Here is a 24,091-nt window from a genome sequence, read left to right on the forward strand (position 1 = left end):
CGCACACCCAACCACGTGCCTCACTACCAATTCCAGCGTGCATTCCCACACACGCTCTACCATTCCAGGTGTGCTTCCTTTCTCACCTGTCACAACCAACTCACGCTCCGTGTCACTCTTACTACTCTCACCTCCACTCTTGACAGCGCACTCACCCTTACTCTCGCCAGCGCACTCTTTCCTCATGCACCCGTCCGTTACACACCTTTCTCGCGCACACTCTCCCGTTACACCCTCTGTAACACTCACCACAGGCGTGCATTCTCCCTTTACACCCTCCGTAACACTCCTCACTACGCGCTTCCATGTGCTCCCTCGCACACGCGCTACGACCGACTCACTCTCGACAGCACCCTCACTCCTTGGCACGCACTTTTTTCCTCACACACCCCATGGTCGGACATTCTCGCACACCTCGTTTTTCACACACCAGACCTGTCGCACATTTCACCAACGGCCTCTCACGAACACCCGGGTCCATCTCGACCCCCAAGCTCATTAAATCACCTGGCGCATCATACGCACGACCATATTGGTCACCACTTACACCGGGTCCTCTTTCTCTTCGCTTCTCCTCCATCACCTGCGAATCCCTCATCCGGTTAATGAGCACATCATCACGATCCGAACACAGACTTTGGACCAATTCTTTTACCTCCTCTTTTATCTCTTTCTTATCCCCTCTCCGTCGCTTCTTAATTTCGCTCACCCCTTCTTCCAATTCTTCTAATTTCTGCTTCACCTCTTTTATTTCCCGGTGCGTCTCCTCAAGCTCGTCCTCTAAGGCCACCTTGACCGTTTCTATGTGCGTCCTCACCTGCCGGTCCTTCGTCTCCATTACCTCTGTCACCTCGTCCAACCTCATTGTCAGTCCCTCATGTACCATCTGACATTGCCTCTGTGTCGCTATCAAGTCATTTTTTATGTCGTTTTGTGTCGCTCTTAACCCTCCTAGTACCGCAGTGTTCCTTTGAACCTGCTCCGTTAGTTCTTTTTGTCCCTCCGTCAGCTGTTCCACTTCCAGCGTCAACTCCTCTATACCACCTTGCAATTTTACAGTCCCCTTTCTCACCTCCTTCTCCATGCGCTCCTTACAGTGCCTCACCTCCTCGCGCACTCCTCCGACCTCCTCACTCACACCTCTTCTGATCTCTTCTCCCATCACTTGCATCTCCTGCCCAGATGCCACCCTCATCTGCTCCATTTCCTCCCTGTGAGCATCCAATTTAGTTTCTACCCCCATTCTGACCCCCTCTATCTGCTGCCCCATTTGTTTAACTTCCCTTTCCGCTTGGTCCCCCATGTCCCTCAATTTGCCTTCCATACTGTTTTCTAACCCCTCTAACTCCTTTTTCATCCCTTCCATTTGATTCTCCTGAACGGCCATTCTGTTTTCTACCCCCATTAACCCATTCTTTACCTCTTTTATCCCATTGTCTAACCCCTCACCGGTACCCCTCGCTTCGTCCCTCATTACCCCCATTTGGCCCTCCAATCGCTCACCCTGAGCATCCATCCGGTTCCCCATTACCCCCAATTGCTCACTCTGCAGTTTGAGGGACGCCTGCATTTGCGCCATAAATTGCTCCATGAGGGCCTGCATTTGGGCCATCCCTCCCACTTGTGCAGCGGGTGCGGCTGCCGTAGCCATGTGCGAGGCGCCATTTTGCGCGCCCGCAACCTCGTGCGCGAGGACGCCATTTTGCGAACCTGCCGCCCTCACTGCTTCGCTCTCCTCATGTCCCTCAATTTGGTCCTGGATCGACCCTGCCTCACTCTCCTCTACCGGAACCCAGCCGTCTTGATCTGCCATAGCGCGACTTTCAAAATTCGGGTTTTTTTTTTTGTAAAACAAAATCAAATTTCGCCGTTAATAATTTCGAGCGCGTGAAGCGCGCTTTGGGTCCAATCCCACTTCCCGACACCAATTGTTACGGACACGGCTTAGATGTTATGATGGGCCGAGCGGAATGGCCGCCGTGTTCGCACAGTTTACCCGATTCCACCCGACGTTGACCAAATCGCGCTATGCTAAATCAATGAAGGAAAGGACACAACGGCTGGGATAAATGAAACGACACAAGGGGTACAGTTATCAAGACCTCCGGAGGAGGATATAATTGGTGGTGGAGAAAAGGGGTAGATTACAAGGTAAGAGGTAAAGCACAGAAGAGATAGGCACTTAGACACAATCTTATCTATCCCAGACAGACCACAGACAAACGGAACAAGACTGACTTACACAGGGATTGATGGCAGGGAAGGACAGGCAGTCGATAGCACAAGGTGCACCTTGGCTCAGGGGCAGAATCAAGCACGGTCCAGTCCAGAGATGCGGGGAGGTATTGCAGCGCTCGGAGGTGGCGTCTCTCTTGCTTCAAGCTCAGCGCGCATCTGACGTCACCTCCCTCTTCCTGCGCATGCTCAACGGGGAGTGACACGCCCTCGGCTGCTTGGCTCCGCCCCAGATGGGACCGGTCCGCCGCTCCCATTGGGTGCGGGGGTTACCGGGCTCCGCCCTTGACGAGGAGCTGACAGCGAGCCCCTATGTGGTAACCCCGTCGAGCACATGTTCGATGGCGGCTAACCAAGCCGGAGTGAGGACGCGCACTCCCCGCGCCGCCGCCGTTGTTGTTGCTGTTGTTGTTGTTGTTGTTGCTGAACCGTGAGGAAGAGCTGCGGGGAGGTATTGGGAGGTCCTAAACTTCCTAACGGTGCCATACAATCACATTCTGGTGCAACGAAGAGTCAGAATTAATGGAAACGAGTCCTTAACTGACATAGACTAAGAATAACTAGCAAGATGTCCTATAGTTGTCTACGTGAGATGCGGTGGACCTGGATGCGACATTTAATGGGGGAAATAGGGGGAGGTCGGGTCTACAGAGTGTTGTTTACAGAAAATGGGACTAGGGAATGGGGGATTGGGGATAGTTGGGAAGGATGAGGAAATAGGGGAATATTTACAAGCGGATATGGATGGATGTAAATCCCATATCCGCAACAATATATATATATATATATATATATATATATATATATGCATATATATGTGCATATATATGTGCAGTGTCTGTGTTGTCTTGTCACTGAACTACTCCCTCAAACTTTTGTGCAATCGTACCAAACTTCTGGTATGCACCTATCTCTTCTGTGTGTATGTCCTATGTTACGGATTCGTCACTTCCGTTGTTGTGGTTTTCTTCCACTTGAAATATTTCTGATTCTATGTACTATTATTGTCTTTAAAAGGTTTATTGTTCATGAACTGTTTGCAAAGGATAAAAGCGTTAATGTTAAAAAGAGACAGGAAGCCGGATCGGGAGCCGGAAGAAGAAGAAGAGGAGGAGAGAAAAAGGGCGGAGCGAATGAGTTGGACAAGAAAGCCGAGTTGCTCCGGGTTCTGAAGCAAACATTGGCGAGCCAGAGTCACTAGCGAACTTTCGGGTTTCCGGGAGAGGAATTCCTACGACGGAGTTGTCATTGCTGTGACCGGTCAACCTGCATGTCAGGTTTTGCGATCGATTCGGGAGAGAATCATCACCGTGCCGTGCGCCATGAGACCGGGTCGTCGGCCATTTTGACTCACGCAGAACTTGTGCTTTGCTCGTGGTTTCGTCTCTTCTCGACCATTTTCACCGCATCCAGACGTCGATCTGGGGCGTGTGTGTGACGTGGCTTTTTGAAGGTTAATTTGTCCATACCTGAGGGTGTGATCTCTCAGTCGCCTGTAGGGCGCCTTTGGATATCCCAGTCACCTTGAGGGCGCCTTTGTACAGCTGTGGCTGTGGGACTGTATTTGCCATCCGAACGGGATTCTGGTCTCGATCGGACATCGTTCTGGCGATCGCTGGAGCGAAACAACTTTGGGCTTGAAGCCGGGAATAAGAGACATTGGGGATGTTCGTGTTTCACTCACTTGGAGCACAGTGAGTTTTACATTACCAAAACTGATGGCACCATCATAGGACATGGATTGTACTATTCAATACTATTATGGTTGTACTGTTATTCTTGTGTGATCTTAATACAATATTTGTTTGTGAGTAACAATTGGGGTGGCTTCTCCATTGATCTTTGCCATACAGAATAACACATTTTTCTGCCGTGACTCCTCTCGGAGCTTGGAGGTACATCGTGACCAGGGGGTCGGGGAGGAGCACGTAACAGAAATTGGGGGCTCGTCCAATTGACTCGGGGGCTCGAAATTGGGTCTTCGTCCGAGATATAATTCCCTAACATTCCCAAATTTGGAAAAATTTTCTGACATTCCCAAATTTTTCGAAAAAAAAAAAAAATTGGAACATTTTTGTGTGAAGGTTAACAGGTGTTAACTGATAGTCACCATGCTGTTTGACGCAGGAGAGTTTGCGGCGTTCCATAATGAGGCACAGTTCCAAGCATTAAAAAAATCGGAACTCTTGAGTCTTGATATTGGCCAGACATTTTAACTTGGAGGTCCGAGTTAATATGAAGAAAGCAGAGATGCAGACATTGGTGATAGAATCTCTGGTTGGACAGGGCACATGGGCAGAGGTAGTCATGGATTGGTTACCCGAAGAAAAAGAAAATGTGGAGCTCCGGAAACTGGAGATGCAACTGCAGAGCCAGGAAAGGTTAAAAGCAGAGGAAAGGAAGGCAGAAAAGGAAAGAGCAGAACAGGAATGAGAACTCGAGGAGAGAAGAGCAGAGGAAAGGAGAACTGAAAGGGAACTCGAAGAAAGAAGAGAAAAGTAAAGAGCAGAGGAGAGGAGAGCCGAAAGGGAGTTAAAGGAACGTGACATGGAGTGTCAGAGGGAAAATAAACTCAAGGAATTGGAATTAATGAGAGAACGGGGAGAGTTAGCATCCATGCCGGCCAGTTCGACAACTAGTCAGAACACCTGGGATGTTGGTAAACATGTGAGGCTGGTTCCACCCTTCAATGAAAAGGAGGTGGCCAACTTTTTTTTACACTTTGAAAAAGTGGCTCGAATGCTAAAATGGCCTGAGGAGTCCTGGACAATGTTCGTGCAAAGTGTTCTGGTGGGTAAAGCTCAGGATATTTTTTCGGCACTACCAATTGACCAATGTGCAGTGAAGAAAACCATTCTCAACGCCTATGAATTGGTCCCTGAAGCTTACCGGCAAAATTCCGGAATGCCAGGAAGAGGGAGAGTGAGACCCATGTGGAGTTTGCCAGAATTAAGGAAACCTTGTTTGATCGGTGGTGTGATTCGAAAGGGGTTGGGAAAGACTTCAAACTGTTGCGACAATTGATCCTGGTGGAGGAATTCAAACAGTGTGTCCACGAGGACATTAAAGTACATCTGGAGGAAAAGAGGGCACCAGAGTTGTATGAGGCAGCAACCATGGCAGATGACTATGCCTTGACACACAGGATGGGGTTCCACAAACCTAACTTCTCGCCTAAAATTAGCCAGGGGAGTTATGGTACATCCGGTGCGGAGAACGAAAATTCATGGGGGCGGCCCAGATAGGACTATGAGGACAAATCTGATACCGCGACTTTTAGGGATCAGAAGACTACAGTTCCAAGACAGACCTATCTTCCAGGGGGCTCGAGGCAAACAACGAGTTTCTCCTCCGGGCCGACTTGCGCTTTTTGCAAGAAACCTGGACACTTGATGTCCCACTGTTGTGCCCTGGAAAGGAAAAATCAGGAGCGGAGTCAGACTAGTACAACTCCGAATGCATTGGCAAATGTGAGAAATCGCCCGAGAAAGGGTTATAAACCATTTATTTCAGAGGGGTTGGGGTCACTGGATGGAGACTTGACTAAACAGAGACCTGTTAAGGTGTTGAGGGACACAGGAGCACATCAATCTTTGATGCTTGAGGGCATTTTGCCATTTTCAGAGAAGACGGCAACTGGTGTTAGTGTTCGTTTACACGGGGTTGGTGGCTGTGTTAAAGCTCCACTTCATGTCATCCATTTAGAGTCTGATTTGGTGTCAGGACCGGTCACCGTAGGTTTACAAGCCACTCTTCCTGTAGAGGGAGTATCTTTTGTTATCGGCAATGATTTGGCCGGTGGTCACGTTTCTGGTAACCCGATGTTTGTTGAAAAGCCTAGTATGGAAAATAACACCGCACAGTTAGAGCAGGAGATTCCGGGTATCTTTCCATCATGTACCGCGACTCGTGTTATTAGTAGGAAGCGCCCTGACGAGAAGAGGAAGTACCCTGAAACTAAGTGTCAGCACACACAAGTCAGGGACGGAGGCATTGTTGGCAAGCTCTTTGTCGGTGGACTGAACTTCAACACAAAGGAAGATGTTCTGGACTCTGTCTTCGGCAGATATGGACCGCTCTTGGAAATGCTGCTGATAAAAGACAGGGAGACGCAAAAGTCAAGAGGGTTTGGCTTTGTCACGTTTGAAAACACAAAGGACGCCAAAAATGCAGAAAAGGATTTGGATGGCAAGGATTTGGAGGGTCGGATCATAACAGCAGAGAAGGCAGGCCATAGGTGCCGAGGGGGCTACAGAGGAGGAAAACGTGGAGGTAGTTTCAGGGGTGGCTATGGCTCCCGGGGTGGGAGTAGTAGTTTTGGTGGTGGCCGCAGTCGATATTACTATGGAGGCTCCCAGAGTTACGGCAGCTCCCGAAGGGATGATTATCAGGGTAGTGGCCGAGAAGGAGACCGCTATTCACGTGACGACAGCGACAAGCGGTCCAACCGTGATTATTATTATGGAAGTTAGAAGAGTTGAAGCACTGAATGCTGCAGAGCAGCCGAGCCAAGATTCCTACACGGATTAACCATGAACGTCATGTTCCGAAAGGCGTCCATGTAGTGAACTTTCCTACACAGATTAACCGTGAACTCCACGTTCCTAAAGGCGTCCATGTCGTGAACTTTCCGACACGGATTAACTGTGAACTCCACGTTCCTAAAGGCGTCCATGTAGTGAATACTTCCAGGCCTCACCACCCAACAACCATGGAACCTGGCTCTCAGCTCGGCTTCCCGGGAAAAAGTGCTATAGATTTGTTTTCCTTTGGATTTTTGATCACAACCCCTTAACCTTCATTCAAAAGAAAATAAAAATAAAAATCAGAGGTTGAGGAGATGGAGTTTGGCTTTGCAGGGGTTCACCTTGGAAATTGAGCATGTAAAGGGAAGGGACAATGTCTTTGCTGATGCTTTGTCCAGAGTGAGTTAACTTTGGAAAGCTCTGTAAGTTGTTTGAAGTTGTTGCTTTATTTTTGGGAAATATTGATTATTGTTACTCATGGGAATTGATGATTTGGGGTGTGAGTCTACTTTTGTTTGTTTAAAGAATTTTGCCTACAAAGAAAGTTTTCACTATGTTCAAACTTTCTTTCTTGAGGGGGGGGAAGTGTTACGGATTCGTCGCTTCCGTTGTTGTGGTTTTCCTCCACTTGAAATATTTCTGATTCTATGTACTATTATTGTCTTCAAAAGGTTTATTGTTCATGAAGTGTTTGCAAAGGATAAAAGCGTTAATGTTAAAAAGAGACAGGAAGCCGGATCGGGAGCCGGAAGAAGAAGAAGAGGAGGAGAGAAAAAGGGCGGAGCGAATGAGTCGGACAAGAAAGCTGAGTTGCTCCGGTTTCTGAAGCGAATGTTGGCGAGCCAGAGTCACTAGCGAACTTTCGGGTTTCCGGGAGAGGAATTCCTACGACGGAGTTGTCATCGCTGTGACCGGTCAACCTGCATGTCAGGTTTTGCGATCGATTCAGGAGAGAATCATCGCCTTGCCGTGCGCCATGAGACCGGGTCGTCGGCCATTTTGACTCGCGCAGAACTTGTGCTTTGCTCGCAGTTTCATCTCTTCTCAACCATTTTCACCACATCCAGACGTCGATCTGGGGCGTGTGTGTGACGTGGCTTTTTGAAGGTTAATTCGTCCATACCCGAGGGTGTGATCTCTCAGTCGCCTGTAGGGCGCCTTTGGATATCCCAGTCGCCTTGAGGGCGCCTTTGTATAGCTGTGGCTGTGGGACTGTATTTGCCATCCGAACGGGATTCTGGTCTCGATCGGACATCGTTCTGTCGATCGCTGGAGCGAATCAACTTTGGGCTTGAAGCCGGGAATAAGAGACATTGGGGATGTTCGTGTTTCACTCACTTGGAGCACAGTGAGTTTTATATTACCAAAACTGATGGTACCATCATAGGACATGGATTGTACTATTGAATACTATTATGGTTGTACTGTTATTCTTGTGTGATTTTAATACAATATTTGTTTGTGAGTAACAATTGGGGTGGCTTCTCCATTGATCTTTGACATGCAGAATAACACATTTTTCTGCCGTGACTCCTCTCGGGGCTCGGAGGTACATCGTGACCAGGGGGTCGGGGAGGAGCACGTAACACCTAAGAGTGCCTTTTTAAATTTTTTTATTGTTGATTAAGAATTATTTTTTTTCTTCAACTTAAATCTTCAACTTCAATTGTTTATACAATGTAATATCACGTATATTACAAATACATTTGTGCAAAATAATTGTTTGTATTATGATTGGTGTAAACCATGACAGAACAGCAACTCCGGTACAGTCATCTTTCTATATATCTACATATATTGTCTGTGTTGTCACTTAACTACTCCCTCAAACTTTTGTTTCCGTGGCGGTGAAGTGTTTTTAATAACGTGGTGGTGAGGTGTTTTGAATCATGTGGCGGTGAGGTGTTTTGAATCACATAGTGGTGAGGTGTTTTGAATTACATGGTGGTGAGTGAGGTGTTTTGAATTACGTGGTGGTGAGGTGTTTTGAATTACATGGTGGTGAGGTGTTTTGATTTACATGGTGGTAAGGTGTTTTGAATTATGTGGTGGTGAGGTGTTTTGAATTATTATGTGGTGGCGAGGTGTTTTGAATTACGTGGTGGTGAGGTGTTTTGAATTTAGTGGTGGTAAGGTGTTTTGAATTACGTGGTGGTGAGGTGTTTTGAATTACGTGGTGGTGAGGTGTTTTGAATTATGTGGTGGTGAGGTGTTTTGAATAACATGGTGCTGAGGTGTTTTGAATTATGTGGTGGTGAGGTGTTTTTAATTATTATGTGGTGGCGAGGTGTTTTAAATTACATGGTGGTGATGTGTTTTAAATTACATGATGGTGAGGTGTTTTTAATTACGTGGTGGTGAGGTGTTTTGAATTTCATGGTGGTGAGGTATTATCGTCCCAGGTTTCCAGTTTGCAGCTACCCCTCCTGTACATATGTGCTGAGGGGTTCTTTTTTGAATTTCTTCAACCTAAATCTTCAAAATAAATTGCTTATAAAAATGTAATATCACAAACAATACAAATTTAATACATTTGTGCAAAATAATTGTTTGTATTATGATTGGTGTAAATCATGACAACACAGCATCTCTGGCCACTCTGCTATAAAGCCCAGATCTGTGGAGTGTTGCAGTGAAGGTTGTCCTTCTGGAAGTTTCTCCCATCTCCACACAGGATCTCTGGAGCTCAGCCAGAGTGACCATCGGGTTCTTGGTCACCTCTCTTACCAAGGCCCCTCTTCCCCGATTGCTCAGTTTGGCCAGGCGGCCAGCTCAAGGAAGAGTCCTGGTTGTTCCAAACTTCTTCCATTTAAGAATTATGGAGGCCACTGTGCTCTTGGGAACCTTCAATGCAGCAGAATTTTTTTTTAGGCTTCCCCAGATCTGTGCCTCGATACAATCCTGTCTCTGAGCTCTGCAGGCAGTTCCTTCGACCTCATGGCTTGGTTTTTGCTCTGATATGCATTGTCAGCTGTGATACCTTATATAGACAGGTGTGTGCCTTTCCAAATCATGTCCAATCAATTTAATTTACCACAGGTGGACTCCAATCAAGGTGTAGAAACATCTCAAAGATAATCATGAGAAATGGGAGGCACCTGAGCTAAATTTCAAGTGTCATAGCAAAGGGTATGAATACTTATGTCAATGTGATATTTCAGTTTTTTCTTTTTAATAAATTTGTAAAACTTTCTTAAATCCTGTTTTCTCTTTGTCATTATGGGATATTGAGTGTAGATTGATGAGGGAAAAAATGAATTTAAACGATTTCAGCAGAAGGCTGCAACATAACAAAATGTGAAAAAAGTGAAGGGGCCTGAATACTTTCTGAATGTGCTGTATATATGTTTAGAGTTACTTGGAGTCGTAACGGCCCAGTGTCTGTTGACTAAAATGACATGTAATCAATAAGTCTTGCCCTTTTGCCTTTATTTGTTATTTCCCATGTATGTAAGCCAAGAGATGGCCAGTGTTGTTCATTTTAGAAGGAAAATGTCTCACACAATAAATTGGCCCAAAGCTATCTTGATGGAATTTAGCCATAATTATGACATGCCTAAGTCTTGGGTTGTGGAGTAGCAGCTGAAACCCGAATCCTATCCAGGTTCCTCCTGTTGATTCCATCTTAGCTCTTTATTAGTCCCCTACCGGTGTACACCGGAGGGGACTATAGGTTTGCACGCCGTCCCTCCATCCGTCAGTCTGTCAGTCCGTCACGCAAAGAACAGTTTTCCGGACTTTTTTTCTAAACCCTTAATGCTAATGATTTCAAACTTGGCACATGGTTTCCTCATGATAAGTTACAGATCGAGTTCGAACTTCACGACGTTTCGATCATTTTTGACAAAGTTATGGCACTTTGAACTTTGGGAATTCTGATAATTCTGATGATCCTTAACTCAGTGCCATTTTAAGTTTTAATTTCCTTTAAAAACCAATTTCTCTGCAATAATAGGACCGATTGAGATCAAATATTCACCATAGGAGGGACTCGGTCTGTAGAATATTTTAATGGTAATTATGACGTCACAGGTCACGTGGTTCGGCCGCCATATTGTTTTTCGTGAAAACACGAAAACCCCTTTTTTTCTGCAACGGCTGAACATATCGACGCCAAACTTTGCAGGCAGAATCGCATACCCATGACGAACAAAAAAGTCAGGGAGCATGACGTCTTGCATCACATGCTTTCAGAGTTATGACATTTTTAAGCATGAACCTTTAAAACCGAGCCGCTCCCTCATTTTTGATCCAATCGAGGGGAAACTTCACTGATCTGTTCAGCATGTCAGTCTACTAAAATGTCCTTTTGGAATTTGCGACAGGCCACGTGGTTTGGCAGATATCGTTAATTAAACCAAAATATTTTTTAAAAATGGATATCTCTTGTTTATTCTCGAGTTCTCCTCAAGCCGCACCGCACGCCCTCAGCCTCGTCTCGCGAACGTCAAAAGCGCGACACAGCGCGCGCTTTCGGGAGGGGCGGAACCAAGCCGAGCAACATATATGTATATACACATCGATCATTGATCGTGAACTGGAAAATATAATAAATTACTGATATTTAGCGACTCGAAAGGTTCTTTATCAACAACTTATTTTGTCGTGCTTCTGCTGACCTGTCTGCAAGGTGTATAAATCGAAGTCCCGAGTGTGAATCACAGGTCAGCCCATCCTGAGGTAATTAACGATTGGGAACAATTCAGAACCTGTGGGTAAATAACCATTGGTAATTTCCCCAACAGTTTTCCGGACGACAGACTGCCGGTAGGGGACATGTATTGCAGCGCAATACTCAGAATATTTGTTTCTTCTGGTTCCTTCTGATGACTCCAATGCAGTGTTTGATTTTCCGTTTCATCTCCAACCAATTGTCAGTGCAGTGCCAGTATTGCTGGTTTTCAGGGTTGTGTCACTTCACAATTAACTTTGCTGCAGGATACGATGTAACTCTTCAGCAAAGCTGACTGTGGCATCATTCCTCTGCAGATATAGACAAAGTATGCGAACTTGTCTTTTAACAAAAGAAATACACGTATTCTCCACCTGCTCTGGGCCTGCAGAGAGAGACCAAATTGATTATGTGTTCATCATCCTGTCCTCTCATGTCTTTGACTCTCCAGGTCACACATATTTGAACCTCCAGGTCTTTGAGACCCTTTTCTTGCCAAAATTCACAAGTCTATACTCAACACCCCCATTCTTTAAATTATTTTTTTCCCTCCTTTGGAATTGTAGTACATACAAGTACACACAAGTACATACACACATACAGTAGTACATACAAGAGGATCCCAAGACAACCGACCCCTTCCTGGGTCGGTTGTCTTGAGATCTTCACAATAGGATTTTGTGTTCTGCACACAACCATTTGTTCTTTTCCTTTTCCACTACTGAGATTTACTGTACCTGCTGAATCCTTATTCTAACCCTTCTACTGCAATTCCTCTCCTTGTTGCAGTTTGTTGTTCCACTGTTTTCCCTTTGTCTTATTTTTCCTGTTGATCTATTGTCCACCAATATTATTCTCTTCAATTATATCCTCGACACCTGCATTTAAAGAAGCAGCTCGAGACAGGAAAACTACTCGGGATGGATAATATCATAATGGTGTTCCTTGCAAGTCTGTTGAAAGTTTTCTGTCTTTTTTGGAAGCTGGGATAGTATACAATACTGCAAAAACTTTGATGATACCACAAAGGCATTTACAAGAAAAAGGACGATTTAATTATTTTCCTTTGCCTTTAGCTATGAAAATATGTGTAAATTCTGCTGAGATGCAGGAAGTTTTTTTTATTTTTTTATTTTACTAAATGTGGTTTCTGAAAATGTTTTTATAATGTATGTGGAAAAGCAGACATAATCTCGCATGAATAAATGCTGGAGAAATGTATTGAAAACAAGAAGAAAAAGGCATAAAATGTCATAGTAATTTTGTTGTACGGAGTTAAAGGCCGTCAGTCGGTCATCTTTGGTCCGATTACAAAACAAAATATTCTGCTTATGTACACTCTCATGTATTGTCTTTGTGCCAAGTATGAACAAAGTCGGACCATGCATGTTCAGGAAATGCTTGGGGGTTGGGGGGGGGGGGGGGGGAGGGGGTTATCCAACCAACCAACCAACCAACCAACCAACCAACCAACCAACATCCTGATGACCAAAAAAGCAAACTTTAAACAAAAAACTTTAAAACTTTTTTTACCCCATTACATGTTTGACATTTTCAATAATTTTCAATTTTCAATTTTCATTAATAATTTTCAATAACAGAGATATCTATAATTATTAATAATCAACATTACTTGGAGTTACTATATGGTTAAGCATTTAAATTGTAAACATGAGGTTCCAGTCTTGAAGTTATGTTGATAAATTCACAACCGTTCAGAGCAAGACTTTTTGTTAGGGTGAAGAATATTACACGTCTAGAACACATTTTATGTGGAACAAAACTATGGAGGAGAGACAGTGAGGGAGCCAAGTTTGTACTCAAACTTTATTTTCGAAGGTTTGTTTGAAATTCCATTATGACTTTGCATCACGACAACGCAACGTATATTTGACTTCAGTTAATGTTGTTTCATCAGAATATTTTTGCTTCAACGTATTTTTGGCTGCTGTGGGGCATTTGAAGTAAGGTGACGAATTTCCAAGATAAATGGAGACTGAGAAACATTTGCAAAATACAGGCTTGCCCAGAAAGGATTATTGCCTTCTGGGCAATCCTTAGTGAGCAATTTGACCCGATTCGGTGGTGTAATAATTAGAGGTTCCACCCAGAGTCTGGGAGGTCGGCAGTTCAAACCCCAACCGTGCCATACCAAACACTTTAAAATGGTACGTGCTGTTTCCTTGATTGATGCTCAGCATTTAAAAGGATAATATGACGGACAATCCCTATAGGTTGACATCCATGAGGAGGAGGAAATTCCTCAAAAGGAAATGCCTCACTTAGTGTGGTAAGAAAGGTGACGCCATTGTTGTGACATCACTGGCACCCCAGAGTGCTCCAAAAAGTGATGGTACTTTTCTCAAGCTGTGGGCACAGTCCTGGATTGTGTCTTGTGTATTTGTTTGTATGTTCATACAATCATACATCATATACAACACAGTTGGACAGCAAAGTGACACATCACAATCTCAGATGCAATAATAATTCATGAAGTAGGTGATATATAAATATATATATATATTTAAGTAATGACTTGCGGTTGGGATTAAAATCAAATGAATCCATTTTGAGTTCTCCAACCTTTAATGAGCAAATAAACAACTGCTCGACGTTTCGATCAGCAACACGGATAAACGTGCATCCATTGACCCTTCTCAAGAGTAAAGCAAAACAAAACTCCATACATAAGGAACTCTATATAAGGGAAGGTATACCTGAGGGTGTGTGTGTGTGTGTGTGTGTGTGTGTGTGTGTGTGTGTGTGTGTGTGTGTGTGTGTGTGTGTGTGTGTGTGTGTGTGTGTGTGTGTGTGTGTCAGCTCCACTACAAGCCTTCAGTCACTGTAAATAAATCAGATCCATGTCCAAAGGAAGGGTTCAGTTTGGCATTTTTATATGAAATAGGAAAATCCTAGAAACAAACAAAACCAATTAGAATTACCCTTTAGAATTACCCTTTAGAACCTTTTTTTTTTTGTACAAGATTGAGGCTCGTGTAAGAGCTAACATTAATCACATAAAAACAAACTGACAAACAAAACATAAGATAAAGGGAGCGAGAGACAAGATGGGGAGAGAGAGGGGAGCACACAAGTACAACAGCAGAGAACACGGATATCGGGAGATCTGTGGGAGGGAGAGGGCTTGGGGGGAAGGGGCATTGGAAGGGGGGGGGGGGTAGAGGTGGGAGAGGTAGAAAACACATGGATACTGCTAGGACTTCCAGGAAAGAAGTCGGTATTTCAAAAAAGTGGATCTGGGGTGAATTAGCGGGGGTAGAAAAGATCAAGGTTTTGGATGGGGGAAGATAAGAGACGGTGGTGAACAGCTGTTTTAAAGACCTGGAGGGAGGAGTGGGATTGAAGAGAGTGAGGGAGTTTCTTCCAGAGGCAGGAGAAAAGAGGAATGACAGAGTGAAGGTGAGCAGAGAGTCTTGATTTTGGCAGTTTCACCATAAGAGGGTTGCTGGCAGATCTTGTGCGACCTGTAGGAATATTTGGGGGACAGAGCCCAGAGAGAGCTGGGGGAGCAAGGCCAGAGAGGAGTCGGTAGACAACAGAAAGACGACCAACCTGCCTTCGGTGAGTGAGTGAAAGCCCCTCGGAGTAAGCTTCATCACGGGAGATTCCAATGATTCTGAAAGCTTTGGTTTCAACAGCGTGAAGCCGAGCTCGGTGTGAGGCAGGAGCCCCAGCCCAGAGGGGAGAACAGTATTCCATTGCGCTGTGGATGAAAGCCTTGTATGTGGTGAGGAGCTCAGGTCTGCCAAGGAAGGACTTCGCATGACGGAGGATGCCCAGTCGACGACTGGCTTGGGAGGCCAGCTTGGAAATGTGGTTTTCCCAGGAAAGATCATGGCAGACAGTGAGATCCAAAAGTTTGAGTGACAGAACTTCCTGTAGAGGATTGTTTCAGAAAGTACATGGGAGGGTTTTCCAGACGATCTTTTCAGAGAGACAAAGTGAGAGTGTGAGATTTGTCAGGATTGAAAGACATGTTCCACTTGTTTGACCAGTCTGTGATTTTGTCCAGGTCTGCAGAGAGTGAGGAGGCTGCAGACTGCCGATCTGAGGGATGAGGTATGGAGCGTCAGAGAGTGGAGTGATTAGCAAAGAAATAGAGAGCATTTTCCAGAGAGTCGGAGAGGTCATTGATGAAGACCAGAAAAAGCACAGTGCCCAGAACACTGCCTTGGGGAACTCCAGCCTGAACAGGAAGGGGAGATGAGAGGAGCCCATGCAGTGCCACACGTTGAATACAACCAGAGAGGAAGTCTGCAAGCCATGCGTGGAGATTTCCATGTATACCATAGGAGGAGAGTTTGGTGAGCAGAGCGGGGTGCCAGACCGTGTCGAAGGCATGTGATATCTCAAGGGAGAGAGCTATAAGTTCCTGTTTGACATTGAGGACCTCCATCCATTGTTGAAACAGCAGAAGCAGCATGTCCAGAGTCGAGTGACCTGGTCTGAAACCAAATTGCACTGCCGTCTTTCCACCTCACCCCCAGGAGTGCCTCTGGTTACGGCTTCCCCTTCGCTCCCACCTTTTGTTCATATGTGTGTTGTACTGTCCACCAAACAGTGATGACTCTATCTACATCTCGCTGTCTGATAACATGCCCCAACTGCTATCTACTCATTACAACTCTCTCTTCCTCATATGTGGTGATTTCAACTGTCATCATGCCAGCTGGCTGGGTTTTTCCAAGCTCTCACCAGCCATGGCTCCTCAGCAAAGGACTGCTGCGATCAACTGGGAATGACACAATCTGTCAATTTCCCGACCCGGATTTCAGTCAACGGAGCATATTTTTTTCTTTTTTTTAAATTATGCCTTAGAAACCTTTAGCATCACCCTTTAGAATTACAATTTAGAATTACCCATTCGAATTACTCTTTAGAACTCTTGAGAGTTACCCTTTAGAAATACCCATGAAAATGATCCTATAGAATTCCTTTAGAATTACTCTTTAGAACCCCTTACATTTACCCATTAGAATTATCCTTTCGAACCCTTGATAATTACCCTTTAGAATTGCCATTTAGAATTACCATTTAGAATTTCTCTTTGGAACCCTTTAGAATCACCATTTAGAATTATCCATTAGAATTATCCCTTTGAACCCTTTAGAATTACCCTTCGGAACCCATTAGAATTATCCTTTAGAACCCTCTCGAATTACACTTTAGGATAATACCTTTAAAACAAGCGTTATGCCTCGGCCCCCCGTCGGTGAAGTGATTTGAGTTGACAAAGTGGAAGACGCAAGGCGGCCATCTTGGATTTTGACGTGGCGACCCAATTTTCAATAGCGTTCTCCGTTATGCGTAGATACACCCACTCACCAGATTAGAAGTTGGTACTTCGCTTATGTTTCAAGATATTCCGCTCACAAGGTTCAGACATACATGGCGGCGGCCATCTTCGATTTTGACGTGGCGACCCAATTTTCAATAGCGTTCTTCCTGATGCGTAGATACACCCACACACCAGATTAGAAGTTGGTACTTCGCTTATTTTTCAAGATATTCCGCTCACAAGGTTCAGACATACATGGCGGCGGCCATCTTCGATTTTGACGTGGCGACCCAATTTTCAATAGATTTCTTCCTTATGCCTAGATACACCCACTCACCAGATTAGAAGTTGGTACTTCGCTTATGTTTCAAGATATTCCGCTCACAAGGTTCAGACATTCATGGCGTCAGACATACATGGCGGCGGCCATCTTGGATTTTGACGTGGGTTGCACCCACACACCAAATTAGAATTCGGCCCTTCGCTTATGCACGCACACACGCACGCCCGCACGGACACACGGACGGAGGGGAAAACCATAGTCCCCCTTTCGCTCCGCGGTGCGACGGGGGACAATAAACCTGGTGGGTAGAAAGGTTCTTCTTCGTCATTTTTCATGGATGAGCGGACGGATGGAAAGAAGGGCATAGCCAAATATTGAAGCGGATTCACCATTTTAAAATAAATTTGCATGCCTACAAAGATGTCTTCAAATGAAATGAATGAGCGAATATAAAGAACAACAAAAACCACAAGACACGAGATCCAATATATTAGAAGGGGGATTCAGTTTGGATCGGGTTGCATTGCCCGACAAGTGTCTGCGTTTTAATTGGGCGTGGGTAAGTGCCAAGCTGGAAAATGTTTGTATTCACATCCACCTGCCAGTGTATTCATTGACTTGCAGCATACACTGCGACTGCAGTCTTTGTTAAGATATCTATATTTTGTCACGAGAATTGTGTTTAATAGAATAACCTTTGTGATAATAGTTATGGTTTATTTCTTTACAAGAGAGAAATGCTAATTTGGGGGTTGGATTTTCCGAATCTTCAAACCTCACCGGGATCCATTGCTGAAGATTCAAAAAAACTCATCTCAGTCAAATAACTCAAATGTTATACCTGTTGCTGCATCTTTATTTCCTTGTTTGCAATAATAAGCCGTGTGAAAGTCGATACTAGAAGAGTGCTTTTGCAAAAATATGAGTCATCTTTGGGAGCAGCATGCACAATGGTGAATAATAATTTCTCACTTCTGATTTTGTTCTTGTGGCTTCAACATGTCAAGGCTATACAGAGGTGAAGGCTACTAAAGGCGCAGGAACATTAAGGTACATATAGAAAAGTTACACATATGATATGTATGGACAGACACTGGTGCATGCAGGCAAGGATTGTAAAATGGCAGGCTGCACCCAGTATATACAGTGCTTTCAGAAAGTATTCACACCCCTTGATTTTTTTTCACATTATGCTGTGTTTCATCCTGAGTTAAAATGGATTAAACTGAGATTTTTGTTGTCACTCATCTGCACATAATATCCCATAATGTGAAAGTGGAATTTCTTTTTTGATTTTTTTTTAAACAAAATAATTAAAAACGATAAGGTGAAATATATTGAGTCAATAAGTATTCAAGCCCTTTGCTATGACACTCCAAATTCAGCTCAGGTGCATCCAATTTCCTTTGATCATCCTTGAGATGTCTCTACAACTTAGTTGGAGTCCACCTGTGGCCAATTCAATTGATTGGACATGATTTAGAAAGAAACACACCTGTCTATATAAGGTCCCACAGTTGACAGTGCATGTCAGAGCAGAAACTCTCCTCTGAGACCTCTGAGATCCATAGACCTCTGAGGCATAGATCCGGGGAAGGGTGTAAAACAATTTCTAGAGTGTTGAGAGTTCCCAAGAGCACTCCATCATTAGGAAAGCTTCATCATTAGGAAATGGAAAGAATATGGAACTACCCAGACTCTTCCTAGTGCTAGCCGTTCGACCAAACTGAGAAACAGGGCTAGAAGGACCTTGGTCAGGGAGCTGATCAAGAACCCAATGACCACTCTGACAGAGCTAGAGTTCCTTGGCTGAGAAGGGAGAACCTGCCGGAACGACAACAGTCTCTGCAGCACTTCACAAATATAGGCTTTGTGGGAAAGTGGCCAGACAGGATTCACTCCAAAGGAAAAGGCACATGCCAGCACACCTGGAGTTTGCAAAAAGACATGTGAAAGTCTCTGAGAGCATTAGTCAAAAGTTTCTGATGAGACGACAATTGAACTATTTGGTTTTAATGCAAAGTGTGACATCTGACGGAAATCGAGCACATCTCATCACCCATCGAACACCATACCTGCCATAAAGCACCGGGGTGGCAGCATCATGCTATGGGGATGCTTTTCAGCAGCAGGGTCTGGGAGACTTGTAAGGATGAAGGGAACAATGAATGGAGCCAAATACCAGCAAATTATTGAGGAGAACCTGCTTCTGAGTGCAAAAGTCCATGACTGCAGTGAAGTTTTACGTTCCAACAGGACGATGACCCCAAGCATACAGCCAAATCAACACTGGAATGGCTTCAGAACAAGAACGTGAAAGTCCTTGAGTGGCCCAGCCAAAGCCCAGACCCGAATCCCATTGATTAATCTGTGGGAAGACTTGAAGATTGGTGTTCACCAACCCTCCCCATCCAACTTGGCAAAGCTTGAGGAAATTTGCAAGGAAGAATGGGAGAAAATCCACAAATCCAGATGTGCAAAGCTGATGCAGACATACCCAAAAATAATTGAAGCTGTAACCACTGCCAAAGTTGCTTCTACGAAGTATTGACTCAGATGGTCGAATACTCATGTAAATTAGATATTTCTGTATTCCATTTTTAACTAGAACGCCACTCTGTAGAGCGCATACTCCCGCCGTGGGTGGCCGCTGCTGAGCCCTATCTTCCAATGGTAAAAAAAATCCTTCAAAAAATTCCTGGATCCGGAATAATATCCTGAGCTTCACCAAAATCGAATCAATTCTTCCTTATCCCAAGGGTAATCATCCCACCAACTTTCATCCAAATCCGATCAGAACTTTTCCAGATATCTTGTTGACAAACACACACACACACACACACACACGGACGGACACGATCGAATGCATTACTCCCTAGGCGGGAGTAATTATTTTGTAAAATAATTCCCCAAAAAATTCCACTTTAACACTGGGGTATTATGTATAGATCAGTGTCAAAAAAATCTCACTTTAATCCATTTTAAATTCAGCCTGCAAAACAACAAAATGTGAAAAAAGTCAAGTGGTGAGAATACTTTCTGAAGGCAGTGTAATTATGACTTTTTGTTAGCCCCTTAGCTTTTGTTATTACAAAGGCATTTGGACCGAGACATTTTGATCTTTTTTTTCTTTCCATACACAGTCAAGGCTTGTAGAAGAGCTAGAACACAGAATGGGTCAGGAGACAGCAGAAGAAAAGGGATAGTAGAAAGAGAGGGGGAAACGTAGTGGCAGGACCGGGGACAAAATACAAATCTTTTTTGGCTGGCAAACCTTGTTGTGCTTTTACCACAGTTCCATGTTCTTTTCTATGTGGCACCATGGTCAGGTATTGAGGTACTGTACTGCCACCATACTGCCTTAGTAAAGTAAATGCCAATGACTAGCGTGCGTGTGTGTTATGTATGTGTGTGTGTGTGTGTGTGTGTGTGTGTGTGTGTGTGTGTGTGTGTGTGTGTGTGTGTGTGTGTGTGTGTGTGTGTGTGTGTGTGTGTGTGTGTGTGTGTGTGTGTGTGTGTGTGTGTGTATCAAAGGATAGTTTTCTTACCATTTAATTGCATCAAATTTTCCAAAAAATTTTTTAATGGGAATAAGGTGAAAACTAATCAATAAAATGTAGATTTATTTCATTTTTTGAGCCGTTGCTTTCCGTCAGGTTTAGTTAGAGTACAAATCCGACACAGATGGACTTTGCCTTTTGAGATGATTACTGGTTTATAAGTGCAATTTTATGGTAATTATTTTTGTAGTAATTATTTACCTCGAATTGATTATTGGTTCATGCTGCTTGTATCACAGGGGCTTCCCCAATGTTTTAATCATGCCATGGGTCATGGTATATATTTTTTATGGACGTACTGTAGCAAATGCAATAGTTTCTGAATTGTATCTCCATCTACCTCTTGCTCCGTAATGTTTGGCTAGGAATCAATTTCTTTTCAAATATTAATCATTCATTTTCTAAATATTAAATCAGAATCATTTTCTAAATATTTTAAATATATTCTTTAAATTATTTTGTATTGTTTTGTTGTCTGTGTTGTGTTTTTTCACCCCTCAGCCCAAATTGGGCTAAGGAGTATTGTCGTCACGGGCGTCGTCCGAGCGTCCGTCAACTTTTGGTTTCCGTCAATTTCAAGGAGAACGGCTTGTCCGATTAAATCCATTTTTGCAGTGTGTGTTGGGGTTGTATCGAGGAAAGTTCCTCTCGAAAATGGGCACGCTGCGATTTTCAATATGGCCGCCACGGCAGCCATCTTGAAATTGGTTTCCGTCAATTTCGAGCAGAACGGCTTGTCCGATTAAATCCATTTTTGCAGTGTGTGTTGGGGTTGAGTAGAGGAAGGTTCATGGGCGTGCTGCGATTTTCAATATGGCCGCCACAGCAGCCATCTTGAAATTGGTGTCCGTCAATTTCAAGCAGAACGGCTTGTCCGATTAAATTCATTTTTGCAGTATGTTTTGGGGTTGAATAGAGGAAGGTTCATGGGTGCGCTGCGATTTTCAATATGGCCACCACGGCAGCCATCTTGAAATTGGTTTCCGTCAATTTCGAGCAGAACGGCTTGTCCGATTAAATCCATTTTTGCAGTGTGTGTTGCGGTTGAGTAGAGGAAGGTTTCTTTCGAAAATGGGCGTGCTGCGATTTTCAATATGGCCGCCACAGCAGCCATCTTGAAATTGGTTTCCACCATGCATGGGCTGAGGGGTTACGCCCGCTTTGCGGTGCTATTTATTAATGATTGATAATGCAGCTGCATTTATTTTAAGCATTTACCATGTTGCTTTATCCTTTTATACAACGCACCTCTTTACTGCAGTTTATGAATATACTTCACTTGTAGCAGGTGCATCTTATTCAGTACATCATCATTTCATCTTATTCAGTACATTCATCACTATATTCAATATGTTTAATGTGGACTGTGCCTGCATGGCAGCACTATACACAAATCTCATTGAAATATTTCATTCATTCCTATGCTTTTTGTATGTTTTGTATCTGCTATTTGGAATACCAAACTACATATGTCTTGTCATGTTAAAAACTATGAAAACATATTTATTAGATTTGATAAGTTGAATTGTCAGCAAACAAGATATACAACATACAAGACAAGCATTTGACTAGATGTCAGTGTACTCAACTTGAATTACAAGAAATGGCCTTGGTAGGTTTGAGTTACTGTCATTGTTTGAGTTTGAGAGTTTATTGTGAGTGAGTTTTTGCTGTAGTTACCTCTGCAACCAAAGGTGGTTGGAGGTTATGTTTTCACTCCTGTCTGTCTGTTTATTTGTCGGTCTGTCTGTGATCAAGATATCTGAAAAAGTTGTGGACGGATTCGGACGAAATTTGCCAGAGAAAGTCACAGGTGTATGTGACACGGACTAAATGATTAGATTTTGGTGAAGATCCGAATGTGGATCCAGCTAGTTAAATTTTTAAAGTGATTCTCACCATTTGGGGATAGGGCCAAAACCGACATATAGCGGGATATCTCAAAAAGTTATAGACCGGGATATCTCAAAAAGTTGTGGACGGATTTGGATAAAACTTGGTGGAGAGGTTGGGTGTGTGACAAGTACAAATGGTTTAGATTTTGGTGAAGATCTGAATATACATTCGGATATGATAATTATTTAATTTTTTAAGTGATTCTTCACCCTTGAGGGATCGGGCGAAAAGTGATATATACCATGATATTTATAAAAGTTGTGGATGAGTTATGAATAAACTTGGTGGACGAGCTGGTTAGGTAACAAGAACAAGAAGATTAGATTTTGGTTCAGGTCTGAATCCAGATCCGACCTATCAGTGGGATACAAAACATAAACTGCTCAGCCTGGCGGAGGTATGTGCCCTACCGAGAGCTGTTCTGGTTTTAATTTTGTGATACTTGGTTGGAATGATGTGTGAAAATAAATATATTTATTGTTATGTATTTTAATGTAAGATCCTGGCTCATTCTAGACTCTAGAGTTCGGTGCCAGAGGCTAAACAGGCAACTTGCTGACAGCATAGCAGTGGGATCACAGTTGGACAAAACAAGCAAACTTTTGTATCTTGTTTTTATGCTTGTTATGGGCAAAATAACTGCATTTTGTTGTTTTCACAGAACGAGGCCAAGTGTCAGCGTTTGCGCAACCTTCACCACTTGCCGAGTCGCTTCCGCGCTTCCTGACTGAGCCGGAGGATGGCTTCATTGTGCGGAACAGCCCAGTTTTACTTAGTTGTGCCGCTTCACCTGCTACTCAAATTTACTTCAAATGCAATGGCGAATGGCTTCACCAAAAGGCACATAATAGCCAGGAGCATATTGATGACAGCACAGGTGAGGCTTCGGTTGTCTTCATTTTCCAATAATTTCAATTATCGGAGTTGAATTTTTGCATTTTCTTTATTTAATTTAATATGCATTCGAGTTCCCGAAGATTTTATAGCGTCTTTCAGTTCTTTTTTTTCTTCCTTTTCATCAGACATGCTTTGGTTTTTGCTTGTATGTATGATGCCAATAAGTCAAAGTGCACATTATAGATATAAAATCATATTTCAGAAATCAATGAAGTCAAGGAAAAGAGTGAAAAAAGAGACTAATTTCAATCCTAATGGTTTCACTGAACAAATTAAATTTGTCTTATAATCTTACTATAATTAACCAAATGTCCGTCCGTCCGTTCGAAGGTACCGCAAAAACGGCTCAACCGATCGCAACGATATTTTTGTTGGGTATTCCTGGGACCCCTGGGAGTAAAATAGGCTATATTGTTTTTCCAGTTTTTTCAAGTTTTTCAAGTTTTCCAATTTTCCAGTTTTTCCAAACACGATGGAATAATATTTACCGATATGAACAATGATGTGGCTTTTGTTGAAATTCTACAAATACTGTTTATTTTACGTACCAGGAGAGAGTACATCGACTCCTGACGAACTCTTCCCATATAAACGTGCGGCTCTGAAGTAGCATGGCAGCGTGTGCAAAGCGACTGAGAAACAGGTGTAGCGGCCGCTTCCGTGTTACAGATTCGGCGCACACTCTTCACACATAAACGTGCGACCGAGAAACACGTGTAGCCG

The 24,091-nt window shown here is 43.7% G+C and overlaps 1 protein-coding gene across 4 annotated transcripts in view; it reads left to right on the forward strand.

Annotated features, from left to right (window-relative positions):
- The window catches only part of LOC137432510 (netrin receptor UNC5B-a), a 430,308-nt gene that overhangs the window by 148,369 nt on the left and 257,848 nt on the right, over positions 1-24,091 (forward strand). For 3 of the 4 annotated variants that reach the window (XM_068124516.2, XM_068124518.2, XM_068124517.2), the window contains exon 2: positions 23,133-23,348. The exons of the other annotated variant lie outside the window; for it this stretch is intronic. In XM_068124516.2, the coding sequence (XP_067980617.2) occupies positions 23,133-23,348 (216 nt within the window). The remainder of the gene's footprint in view (positions 1-23,132; positions 23,349-24,091) is intronic. 4 annotated transcript variants of the gene reach the window in all.

The sequence above is a fragment of the Myxine glutinosa genome, chromosome 8 (genome assembly GCF_964187855.1).
Source record: "Myxine glutinosa chromosome 8, kmMyxGlut1.1, whole genome shotgun sequence".
NCBI lineage: Eukaryota > Metazoa > Chordata > Myxini > Myxiniformes > Myxinidae > Myxine > Myxine glutinosa.